Source organism: Sminthopsis crassicaudata, chromosome 5 (genome assembly GCF_048593235.1).
Source record: "Sminthopsis crassicaudata isolate SCR6 chromosome 5, ASM4859323v1, whole genome shotgun sequence".
Lineage (NCBI taxonomy): Eukaryota > Metazoa > Chordata > Mammalia > Dasyuromorphia > Dasyuridae > Sminthopsis > Sminthopsis crassicaudata.
The window spans coordinates 97982721-97996269 of record NC_133621.1 but is presented as its reverse complement, the minus strand read 5'-3'; the positions used below and the strand labels follow the sequence as shown (position 1 = coordinate 97996269).

General features: G+C 37.4%; 1 protein-coding gene across 4 annotated transcripts in view; it reads left to right on the top strand.

Moving 5' to 3' along the window:
* LOC141542931 (TRPM8 channel-associated factor 2-like) overlaps positions 1-13549 on the top strand; it is a 49935-nt gene that overhangs the window by 21224 nt on the left and 15162 nt on the right. For 3 of the 4 annotated variants that reach the window (XR_012482276.1, XM_074267649.1, XM_074267650.1), the window contains exons 2-6: positions 265-902; positions 6375-7354; positions 7761-7852; positions 9839-10052; positions 11398-11637. Coding sequence is in view for 3 of the 4 variants with exons in the window: in XM_074267649.1 (XP_074123750.1) it covers positions 265-902; positions 6375-7354; positions 7761-7852; positions 9839-10052; positions 11398-11637 (2164 nt within the window). In the remaining variant the exon portion in view is untranslated. The remainder of the gene's footprint in view (positions 1-264; positions 903-6374; positions 7355-7760; positions 7853-9838; positions 10053-11397; positions 11638-13549) is intronic. The other variant, XM_074267651.1, reaches the window with a different exon arrangement.

Below are 13549 nucleotides of genomic sequence, written 5' to 3'. Positions count from 1 at the left end.
CTTAACACTTCCTAGTTGTGTGACCCTGGGCAAGTCACTTAGCCCCAATTGCCTCAGCAAAAAACAAGCAAACAAACAAAACATTGTCAGATTAATTTTATTTCATCTATTGATAGAGTTAGTAGAGTGATACAACAACAAGGAACACTGGGAGCAGAATGATATAAGCATTTATTAAGCATTTACTGTGTGTCAGGTTCTCTGGAGGGAGGGGCAGGATTAGGACTAAATCTCAAATCTCAAACTTTGCTTCTCTCCCTAAAGCAGGCTAAAAAAGCCATGGCAGTGTCTCCATCAGATGATTTTGAGGTCCTAGTAAAAGGGCTGAACAGTTGGAATCTCCCCAATGGCCCTGTCCCTTGTGAACTACTGCTGATTGGTGAAGCTGCCTTCCCAGTCCTGGTGAATAAGAATGGCCAGGTCTTAATTGCTGCCTCACAGTATGGCCAGGGTCGCATGGTGGTCATGTCCCATGAAGACTACCTGAAGGATAGCATGCTGGCCCAGTTTCTTTGCAATGCTGTAGGCTGGCTCAACCAGAAACCAGGAAGTGTTGTTGGGGTGCACACATCTGTGGAACCTCTTGCTGGCATTCTCCGTGACTCTGAGATGAAGGTGCAAATTATGAATGGCCTTGAAGAATATTTTGGAGTTTGTTGCATCAATGCCTATGACAGCACCTTGGCCAAAGAGATGATTCAATTTGTGAAAAATGGTGGGGGCTTACTTATTGGGGGCCAAGCTTGGTATTGGGCAAGTCGACATGGGCATGACAAGGTTCTGTCCAATTTCCCTGGGAACCAGGTGACCAGTGTAGCTGGTGTGTACTTCACTGATGCCTATGGAAAGACAGGCTTCCTCCAGGTCTCTATGAAAGTGCCTGAAATTCCACTTACACTCAGGTGAGTATCAGGGATGAGGCAAGGATTACACTAAGAAGTGGACATAATTCTTTTAAGGAAAAAAAGAACTAGAACTGGACATTTTGAGAAGAATAAGTCTGTTAGGTGACAGGGAGGTTATGAACAGACAGAGTTACTGGAAGTCCATCATCATAAACATCCTATTATTACAGGACTTCTAAATTGTCTATACCTCTTTGGTCTCTCATTTTTTTAGTTTCAAATTACATCTTTTCCTTTATCCTCCTTTCCATTAAATTTTTATATAGTGCGATAGAAATAATATCAGCAATGCTGAGTCCAGCAAATAAAACTAAGAACAATAAAAAGATTTCTATTTAGCTGTGTTAAGAGGGGAAAAAAAGGAGGATAGAAGAATCCTTGCAGTGGGTAGGACAGTGATGCCAAATATCAAAAAGAGGGCAGAATTGCTGTATTCTTGGTTTGCTTATGTTTTATTTACTAATAAGAATGTTCTTTGCCCTGGAAATGACAGAATAGAAAAAATTAACAGGGAAATAATACTTGCTAAAAGGATAGAGAACGAGAATAGCTACTTGTTTTTGGTGAATTCGAGTCTCCTGATCTAGATGAACTGAATCCTTGGATACTGAACAAATTGGCAGAGATATTTATTAATTTGTTAGTGATATTTGAAAGATTATGGAAAATACTACAAGGAGTAGGACCACAAGATTAGAGAACAAATAAAATTTGCTAATTTAAAGAAAAGGAAAGGGAGGAGTCTTCAAATTCTGATCCCTGAGAAAATTCTAGAATGAATCATTAAAGACATGATTGTTGAATATCTTCAAGGGGAAGTGTTGATTACAAGAAGTCAATGTTACTTCATTTAGAATATGCCAGACTATGAAATTATCTTCATGTTTTTGATAGATTTGCTAAATTAGTAGATGTAGAGAATGCACTGGTAAGAATTTACCTTGATTTTAACAAAATTTTTGATAAAGTATTTCATACTTTTTATGGGAAAAAATGAAGATATGGATAAGATGACAATATAATAACATGAATTTATACCATGAATTCAAAGAATAGCTGGTTACAGTTCAACATCAGGAAGTGTCCAATGGAGTACTTCCAGATCCTATACTCCAAAGATTTATTTCTAACAATGACTTGAATTAAGATTGTTATTCTAATAACACTACAAATACCACAAAACTAACATATTGGATAGTAGTTTGGTTCTAAAAAGATTTCAGTAGACTGAAAATTCAAGAGGGATGAATATAAAAAGCTGCCCCTGGGTACCAAAGATCAAATTCACAAGCTTAAGTGATGGCTGACATTATTGGACAACAAAAATTATCTGAAATTATAGTGGATTACAAACTCATATTTTTCATGTGTGTGATGTGGTAGCCTCAAAAAAATAATGTCATTTTAGTCCATTTTAAGAGTTACTTAACTTTCATAAATAACTATATTTTTGTTTTCACCAGCCATTCTTTAAACTATGTTATTCAGCACTGGACACCATAATTTAAAAATGACATTAATAACTGGAGAGGATTCAATGGAGAGAAACAAGGACAATATAGGAGTTTGAATACATGTCATATGAGGACAGGTTAAAGGTATTGGATGTGTTTGTCTTATAGGAGACAGGGTACGGGTAGACATGATAGTTGCATTCATTTATTTTAAGGTTTCTGTTGTAGAAGATTTCTCTTTGCTTCTGTTTGGGCCCAGAATGTAGAACCAGGAACAAAGAATAGAAATGACAAAAAGACAAAGTTTACTTCAAGAAAAATATAGGGGCAGCTAGGTGGCACAGTGTGTAGAGCACCAGCCCTGAAGTCAGGAGGACCTGAGTTCAAATTTAGCTTCAGACACTTAACACTTCCTGGCTTGTGTGACCTTGAGCAAGTCACTTAACCCCAATTGCCTTAGCAAAAGAGAGAGAGAAAAAGAGAGAGAGAGAGAGGAGAGAGAGAGAGAGAGAGAGAGAGAGAGAGAGAGAGAGAGAGAGAGAGAGAGAGAGAGAGAGAGAAAGAGAGCGCTTTTAAAAAATGGAATGTAGTACCTTGAAAAGTGACGAATTCCCCTTGGAGAAGTATTTAAACAGAATTAGGATGACCATTAGTAGGTAATGCCTGCTTTTGTGCATGAACTATATTATATGACCATTGAGGTAAAAATCCAATTATCAAATTTCTCTAATTTCTAAATGTTTGTTTTGACTCACTTTAGTGGGTTTTATCAAGTTCCTCAAAGATTTTTTATTTTTTATTTTTTACTTTTTATATTTCCCGTTGATAGACAAGCTATTGCTTATGCATCTATATAGCTAAAACACAAGAGGCAAATTGGGATATAGCATAAACCACTGAATGTGATATGAGAAGATCTAGGTTAGGGATTCTACCTCAGATACTTACTAGCTTTGTAATGCTGGGTAAGTCTTTTAATGAATCTGGGCCCTTAATATCTACAATATCTCTAAAATTCCTTCTAATTCTAAATATATCATGTTATGATCTATCTTCATTAATGGTTTATTTCCTTATGTTCATCATGAACTGAGCAAGATAAGATGACTGAATGCCCCATGAAATGTTTCTTGTTGATTTTGGACATAAACCAAACTCCACTAATTGCCTTCTGCAAAAAGATTGCCTACCCATTCCCATCCAACTTTATAATTTATTTATTTTAAACTAAATTCAAAATTTAAAAAAAAATAAGAAAAAGAAAGAAAATGAAAATATAAAACAAAATAAAACATTGCCCTGTGTCAAGCAGAACATCAAGGGACATTCAAAATTTCCATTTCAGGAAAGCAAATATAATACTAGAAAAGAATTATATTCAGGACTATCCTTTTCATTGCTTCCTTGTAAATTATTCTTTTGATTTTTGTGGTGCCCTTTTACTTAATTTTCCCCCCTTATCATCCCCCTATCTCTCCCAAACACATATACATATATATTCATAGTACATACACATACATCTACATGTATGTGTAAATACATATGCATATATAGCATATGCATATATATGTTAACATGCAGTTAAAACAATATTAATATAGCTGACATAATGTAACTTTCTCCTTTGCTTGAATCATTAAATTTGATTCTGTCCAAGATCAATGATTGCTAGCCTTACTTTTTTTTTCCTGATAAATTCTACTCCTATAGTATTTGTATAATCTCTTATTATCTAACTCTTTAATTTCAAACTTTAACTTGCCTTGCTACTATTTAACCTCCTCCCTATGGATCCCTCCTTTATCTTCTCTCCCTACCTTTTCCTTCCTTCTAAATCCAATGACCATTGCCTCTTCTATTAATCTAATCACCCTTCTATATAGATCCCACCTTATCCTATATCATCCTTTCCCTTCTCTTTATCTCACTCTGTCCTACTGCCATAAATCTACACATCCTATTATATCCTACCATGTCCTTTATTCTTTTCCCAGTAACCTACACACTTTATTCCACTGCCTCACCCTTCTATACCCAACTTACCCTATTCCCTCCACCCTTATTTCTTTCTAGATTTTGGAGGGTGCTACACCTTTCATGGCATAATTGTGTATGTGTATGTGTATGGTGTGTGTATGTGTATGTTATTCCATACATATGTATGTATATATTATGCCCTATTTAAGTCATTCCAGATGTGAGTAGGTTTTCAGAACTACCAGTCCTTCTCTTTCCTCTAATGTCTCTGTGTCACTCCTTCTTCTGTACCTCATTTGTATAGCATAATTACTATTTTTATCTTTTCCTAGGGAATTTTGCTTTGTAGAGTCAGATCATACTTAGCTCTACCCCAGTCTTTCTTTTGAGCTACCCAGTAACTAATGTCAATCTTAAACATATGGTATATATTTTCATGTGAAAAAAAAAAAACTTAAGCAATGTATCCATGTTGAGATCCTTGAAATTAATCTTTGATGTTGACTCTTATATGTCAAATTTTCTATTAACTATTATTCTAAGTTCTGCAAGTTTTTTACTGTAGCTTCTAACAAATCCTGTATAATTCTAATTGTAACTCTAGCATTTTTGACTTGATTTTGTTGTTGTTGTTGTTGTTTGCTTATTTGTTTCTTGTAAGATTTTCTCTTTGATCAGGGGGTTTCAAAATTTGGCAATAATTTAATAATAAATTCAAAATGTGTATTTTCCAGGTAGGATCTCTTTGAGGTAGTGATTGATGGATTTTTTCTCTATCTACTTTCCCCTTATGTTCAATTACTCCAGGATAATTGTCTTTGATTATTTCTTGTAATATTGTGTCAAGGTTCTTCTTTTTTTTTTTTGGTGATATTTTATGTAGTACATTTCTTCTTATATTTTGTTATTGTTTGGTCTCTTGTAGCTTCACTGGTTTCCCCTTGTCCAATTCTAATTTTCTAAGAATAAATTCTATTCCTTAAGGCTCTGTATGTATCTCCTTTTCTAGTTGATTAACTTCCCCCATTATCCCCCATAATCCTATTTTTCTTGGATGGTTCTTATTTATTTTAAATTTTTCTTCCTTCTGTAATTTGATTTTTGAAGTCTTTTTTGAGTTCTTCTCTAAGTTCTTTCTGGACAGGTAGTCATTTAACATTACCGTTTTCAGTAGGAAAGGGTTTTTTTTTTAAACTTCAGTATTCTCCTCTGAAGAAAAATCCAGGTCTTCCCTATTCCCATAGTAAATTCCTATGATTATGTTCTTTCTTCTTTGCTGGTTCATTTTTTAAAAATGAGAATTATTATTATAAGTATCTCTAATCCTGGGGTGGAGGAAGATGATACCTCTGTCTTCACCTCAGCTCTCCTTTATCACTTGAAAGCTCAAACCCAAAACTCATCCTCCAAATGCTCATTGCCAGCAGCTTCCCTGCTCTACAGCTTCTGAATTCACATTCTTCTGGCCTAGGGCTGTCTCAGCCTGGCATTCCTAATCAGCAGAGTTTCCCTCAACTTTCCTGGATTCAGACCCCCTAATTCACCATGCTTTCCTGGAGGTGAAAGTGCCTGTGGTTGTGGCTTAGGCTACCTATGATGCCAGCTCACCTCAAGACTCTGCTCACTGTTTTTGTGGAGCTAGCCTGGAAGTATTTACACTTCACACCTGTGAGAATTCAATCCTAGGGTCTCTTTTTGTGTATTCTCAGGTCGTCCTGGGAGGATCCCTGTTCTGCACCAGGTCTTATTTGTTTTTTACTTGACTATGTTTGCCCTGAGATGCAAATATTTTGTTATTTCTTTTGTGGGGAAATCTGGAGAGTTTAGAATTTTCTCACCTATTCCCAGAATCCTCCTCCTATGTTCAACTTTTTCTTTCAAATTCTATGATTGCATCTGAGTAGATCCCTACATATAATGGGCCCAAGAAATATGACTCGTGTAGGAAAATTATGTGCATTTTTTCAGGAATATCCCCATCTCCCCTGTTCCACAACATTCTTTTAACCACTAATAGGAACTAATGCCTTATTTTCAGGTTTGGGGAGGAACTCTCTCAGGACCAAGAGCAACTCCTGGATGGAATCACAGAGCTGGATATTAATACTGGTGGACAGCCTTCTCAGCTTCTGGTTCATGGAGCCTTGGCTTTCCCTCTTGGGCTAGATTCTTCACTAAACTGCTTCTTGGCAGCTGCCCGCTATGGCCAGGGTCGAGTGGTACTTGCTGCTCATGAAAAGATCCTCTATGCTCCAAAACTGGGCCCTTTTCTATTCAATACTGTTACTTGGCTAGCAGGGGGACAATCAGGCAGCATTGGTGTTAACCCTAATCTTAAAAAACTATTTACCCTATTGTCTGATAAAGGCCTGAACTGCAGCCTAGAATCTCAACTGACTCCTGGCTTGAGTGTTTACTGCTGCTCAGCCTACAGTGACAAAGAGGCAAAGAAGCTGCATGAGTTTGTGGCAGAGGGTGGAGGACTACTAATTGGGGGTCAAGCCTGGTGGTGGGCCTCCCAGAATCCTGGCAAACATGCTGTGGCTGATTATCCTGGAAACCATGTCCTCAACCCTTTTGGTCTCAGCATCCTAGATAGTAGTCTACAAAATGGCCAATTTCCTGTCCTTGTGCCCGGTGAACAGAACTATCATTTCCGCTTAGCATTGTCTCACTTCCAGGATGAAGTGAAGGGAGAGAAGGTCTTGCCAAAAGCATGGCATTATAAGCTAAGGAGAGACTGTAGGGCCTTCCTGAAGATTCCTGCAGAAGGAATCCCCGCCTATTCCTCCCTGCATAGATTCTTGAGTAAATTGCTCAAGCAAACTGGCATCCCCCATGTCAGCCAGGATCACCCTGTGCCAAGTGATTCCTTAGAGGCTACCCTGCTCTGTGTGGCCACTGAGCTTACTCACAATGGAACAGATTGCTTTTCACTGATGCACAGAGCTAGTAAAGGGACTTGTCCTTTCCTATCAGGACCCTCTGTCACCATGGAGATCAACGCTACCAGTCCAGGTAAAGATGGAGAATGACGGCTAATAGATAGTTGTGAAAGAATGGGCTAGATAAATCCTGTAAGGAATCACAGGACTTAGATTGCCATAAGAAGAGCCTATGCTTTAAAGATGATGTGGCTTGAATTACTGGGAGTACTTAGAGGGAGTTAGAGGGTAAACAAATAGGTTTGTTGGGATATCTTAAGTTTAAAGAGAGGATGGCAAGTCTCTGGGAAGAGGTTTGAAGGTTCCAGAAGAACATGTGGGACTCTGGAAAGGGGAAAGAGGAGCTCTTGGGGGTAGTATGAGGGATTTAAAGGGGGATATAAGCATCCTTGGAGGTTCTGAGAGGTGATCTTGGAAAGGTAAGGAGAACAAGGGAATTTGGGTAGAACAATTCCATCAATTATTATGTCTCTCTTCAGATGCCACTACATGGATGAGCACCGGACTCTACCTCCCTGCAGGCTTTACTGTATACATCAGAATGCTAAGGGCTGTGTCTGCTGGCCTACAGGTAACTCCCCTATGGCTGCCTGTTGCCTCTGTTGTATAAACTTCCTCCTAACTGTTCCTTACTCTAAGGCTTGTTGTCTATATAGCTACCACTACCATCTTCTTCTAGTTTTCCTTATTGTTGTGCTGTTGCTTTAAATTTTATTAATTTTTATTGACCAACTTTTCCTTTTCCTTTTTATCAATATCATCCTCTAATTGAAAGAAAGAAAGAAAAGAAAAAGAATAGTAATTAGAATAAAAATGCACAGTCAAGCAATGCAATTTCCCACACTGGACATAAAGGTACATTAAATTCCATATCTTGAGCTCATCTGTTCAGGAGGTAGACAATACATTTTATCTTTGTTCCTCTAGAATCTTGGTTTATAGTACTAGTCAAAGTTCCTGCAAAGTTATTTTTCTTCCTAATGTTGTTATTGTCCAAGTGGTACTGATTTTGCTAACTTCACCCCATTAATCTCTACAAGTATTCCCAGTTTTCTCTAGAACCATCCATTTTGTTAGTGAGTCAGCAAACATTTATTAAGTCCTTAATATGTAGTAGGTACTGTGTAAAGTGCTCATTTCTTATAGCAAAGTAATATTCCATTAAATTCATAAATGATAATTTTTTCATTTATTTTTCAGTAGATAGGCACTCCCTGTTAGGTTCTTACTAAGTGCTAATGAGATAATGAGATGTTAGGTTCTTATTAAGTGCTAAATTGGTACTTAACAATTCTCTAGTTCATACCTTTTGGTTCCACCTTTAAGGGGAGTTTACCCCTTTGAACTTCTGAGGAGGAGTTTACATATGAAAAGGAATTTACACAACCTTTAAAAGGAGGAAGTTCATTGGTTGAAGTAATTTTTCCACAAGCCTTTGAGTTCTTACACACACATTCTCTGGGAGGATAAAAGAAGACAACATTGAGCAAGGAAGAAGAATCTAGTCTGGGCCATAGTTGGGACGGTGGCCTGGAGGAGTAGTCTGGATTGGGGAAGGACAAGAGCTGGAGGAGATTCAGAGCTCCCAAGAAACCTGCTCACAGAAAAAAGATTTTACAGAAAAGAGATCTCCTCCCAGAGAAGGATTACAATTGAGAGACTTTTCCACTGAGATTTGGATCAGAGGCTTTTCCACTGGAATCAGGATCTTGTCTGTCCCTGTTCGGGCTCCAAATTGAGAAAGTCTGGCCTAGCTCCTCTGAAGGGCTCAGAATAAGTCCTTGGGTTTCTAGTTTTTTTCTTATTGCAAAAAGAGCTACTTTATAATTTTCCTTTTCGTCTTTCTTTAGTTTATTTGGTGTACAGGTTTTGTATTGTTATAAGGAGGTAAACATTTGCACAGCTTGATTGCTTTTTAGGCATGGTTCAAAATCTCAGAATGGCTATACCAGTTCACAGCTCCACAGCAACCAATAATTATGATTGGCCTTTTCCTTCCTCTTCTTGTCCTTCCCTTCATTCCTACAGATACTTCCCATCTTAAACAGCATGGGATACCCGGTGAGTGGGAGCTCTGCTAGATATTATCCAATAGAAATAGCTATTTAGAAGGGTCTATACTTTATTTTAGTTCCCCTCAACCTCTTTCTGGAATGAATACCTCTCACATCAACATAAAAAATATTTCCTTACAACAAATAGCTACCAAGTTTTGTCGCACTAGATTCCCATTCCATGCAGGGTATGTTCTCTAACACAGACATCAAGGAACTCTTTGTGATAAGTTTCATCCCCAATGTCATCATTGAAGATTAGAGTTATAATCAAAACAACCTCTTTTTCCTTAATAACTCATTATAGATTTGTCACCCATGATTTTGTGAATCTTTATTGAGCCTAGATAATAATTCAGCATGTATGAATTGTTGGGAGTTTTGTCATTACCCATGAAATGCCCATAATTTCAGGCTAGTTTTGCATGAAAGACACTGATAAATAATCTATCAGACATGCTTGCCAGTGGCTGCTACCTGTGCTCATGAACTCCCTTTCTCAGGTACAAATTGGCTGCCACTCTGATGATCTCAGTGGGGCCAAGAAGCTTTACCGAGCACCTGTGGTAATTCACCGCTGCTTCCTGGACAGACCAGAGCTTTCAGTCTCCTGCCTCTGGGGGGGCCTCATCTATATAATTGTTCCTAAGGGCAGTAACCTGGGTCCTGTGTCAGTCACCATCTCTGGAGCTGTGCCTGCTCCATACTTCAAGCTGGGTGAGTGAAGGCTTCATGAAGGCTAAAGCTGGGAAAAGGGTGAAAGGATTATGAACTAGTTACAAAAGAGGAAAATAATATGTAGCTTGAATTGGAAAAGAGGAAGATGATATATAGGAGGGATAAGGAAGAGATGATCTATTTTAAAATTGAGGGAGAAGCATTACAGGACTTCCTTTGTTCATGGATAATTCACAGGACCATGAGGAGAGGTGACTTGGGATTGTTCTTTTGTCTGCAGGAATGGGGATAGGATGCATAAGGAAAAGGCATAGAATTTACAACCAAAGGCTTTGAGTTCAAATTCTGACTCTGCCATTCACTAGCTTTGTTATGTCAATCATTTTAAGTTTCTTATCAGTAAAATGAGAGAATTGTACCAGATCCACAAATTTGTTTTTAAGAATATTTTGCTAACTCTATTTCAGTGTAATTGGTTTCCTTTCTTATGATATGTATTTTACTTAATATATTTTTTAAAATGAGAAGTATATATGCTTTTTTAGGTTCCCAAAGTCTGTCTGTCTGTCTGTCTGTCTGTCTGTCTCTCTCTCTCTCTCTCTCTCTCTCTCTCTCTCACACACACACACACACACACACACACACACACACACAAGTTAAGAAGCCCTGTTGGACATTTAAAGTCCCTTCTAGCTATTAACTCTCTGACCCCTTAGTGTTCTTCCCTACTGAAATAAAAAGTTCTACTTTCAGCCTTAAGAAGTCAAAAAATTAAGAAAGACTTAAAATAACATAATATCCAGAAGGGGTGAAGTGATAGATCTACTGTAACTAATTTCATATATCAGGCCTTTCCTGAAACTGTGATCAGTATAACATTTTAGGTTGGACCATGATGAGCTTTACCATAGGCAGAAAGTGACCTGGGATGCCAAGATAACTAAAGAATATGTTATATGAGACTTAATTAAAGGAACTGTATATATCTACCCTGGAAGAAAGAAGACTTGAAGGGATATGGTAGTTTTCCAATATTTGAAAGGCAGTTAGGAAGAATTTGGACAATATTTGGTCTGTTTGGGCAACAAAACTATGAAAAGAGGGCATAATTTACCAAGACAAATTTTACCTCAGTAAAAGTAGAAAAGATGTAACAATTAGATCTGCCTCAATGTGAAATGTATTTTCCTGGAAAATAGCAAATTATCCAAAGGTGTAATTCTTATAAAAATTCTTATAAAAGAGAGAGAGAGAGAGAGAGAGAGAGACCTGGTAACCACTTCTCAGGAACAGAGAAAAGGGAATTCTCCTGTTCATAAATATGCTGAAGAAGGTTATGAGATTCTGTAACAGGCCCATTTAACCCCACAATCTCTGTTTTTAGGGGAGACATCACTGGAGAAGTGGCAGAACTCTATTCGCCACCACCCAGGGCCCTGGGGGGAACTGGCAACAGACAATATCATCCTCACAGTGCCTTCTGAATATCTTCAAGACTTGGACAATCCAGAGCCATTGCTTCATCTCTGGGATGATATGATGAGAGCTGTGGCCAGACTTGCATCAATAAGCTTCCCTTTCCCTCGCCCCGAGAGGATTGTAGCTGATGTTCAGATCTCAGCCGGTGGGTATTCAGGAGGCTGGGATGGGAGGCTTTGTACATGATAAATCAATACAAAATTCACAAATATTTGTAAATTCTTCTCTATTCAAGGCATTATGTCCGATATTTGATAGTACAAGTAAGCAGGGGCTTATGAACTAGTTAGAAAGATATAAGAAAAACCACATTGAAATTTTAAAAGGGACACAAAAATCAATAATAGCATTCATTCATACATATTCATTTTTCATTCCCTTACTCACTAAGTATTTATTATATACCTCTGTGTCCAAAAGAGCTTTCACAAAAAATTGCTAGAAAAAATAAATGCTATGATTTCAAAGGAGGGGCTTCAATATGTAGAGGAGTCATTAAGGACCTTTATTGGAAGTTATAGGAAATGACTTGTGTCTTGAACAATGGGTAGAAGTAAGGTAGAAAGAAGTATACTTAAGTTGTTAGTAAACATTTATTGAGCACCAATTGTGTCCTAGGAAGTGTTCTAACTGCCAGAGATGAAAAGAGAGTCAGAAGGTAATCTCTCCTCTCCAGGATCATATATCCTAATGAGGGAAAGAAACTTATTAATAACCACATACACAAATCACTATTGATCAGAGAAATGCAAATTAAGACAACTCTGAGGTATCATTACACACCTGTCAGATTGGCTAAGATGACAGGAACAAATAACGATGAATGTTGGAGGGGCTGTGGGAAAACTGGGACACTGATGCATTGTTGGTGGAGTTGTGAAAGAATCCAACCATTCTGGAGAGCAATCTGGAATTATGCCCAAAAAGTTATCAAAATGTGCATACCCTTTGACCCAGCCATACTACTACTGGGCTTATACCCCAAGGAACTACTAGAGAAGGGAAAGGGTCCTGTATGTGCCAAAATGTTTGTGGCAGCCCTTTTCATAGTGGCTAGAAGCTGGAAGATGAATGGATGTCCATCAATTGGAGAATGGTTGGGTAAACTATGGTATATGAATGTTATGGAATATTATTGTTCTATAAGAAATGACCAACAGGAGAAATATAGAGAGGCTTGGAGAGACTTACATCAACTGATGCTGAGTGAAACGAGCAGAACCAGAAGATCATTATACACTTCAACAATGATACTGTACGAGGATGTATGCTGATGGAAGTGTATTTCTTCAACATAGAGAAGAGCTAATCCAATTCCAATTGATTAATGATGGAAAGAACCAGCTACATCCAGAAAAGGAACAATGGGAAATGAATGTAAACTGTTATTTTTACCTTCTGAATCCAATTCTTCCTGTGCAACAAAAAATTCGGTTCTACACACATATATTGTATCTAAATTATACTGTAATATATTTAACATATATAAGACTGCTTGCCATCTGGGGGAGGGGTTTGGGGGAGGAAGGGAAAAAATCTGAATAGAAGTAAGTGCAAGGGATAATGTTGTAAAAAATTACCCATGCATATGTACTGTCAAAAAATGTTATAATTATAAAATAAAATAAAAATAAATAAAAAAAAAAAAAAATAACCACATACAAAAATGATTGACAGGATAAATTGGAATAATTTCGGAGGGAAGCACTTGATTAAAGGAATAATCACTGATTTCAGAGACCTGGACTGGCAACAAGGGCTGCATAAGTGAGAAAGCAAAAATCATAGTTCCTCCCTTTAGGAGAATTCACAATATAACTGAAGTTGGTTATAGGAGAGTGAAATCACCCACTGTTCCTATCATTCTAAGATATAGTTAAGGTACACTAGTGTATAAATAAGTACAAAATAATAGCATTTGTGTAGTGCCTATTATTTATTCCAAACATAATGCTATGTGCTTTACAAATTTCATTTATATTTCTTTTTATCCTCACAAAAACTCTCAGGGGAAGGTGCTTTTATTATCCTCATTTTATTGTTGAAGAAACAGATTA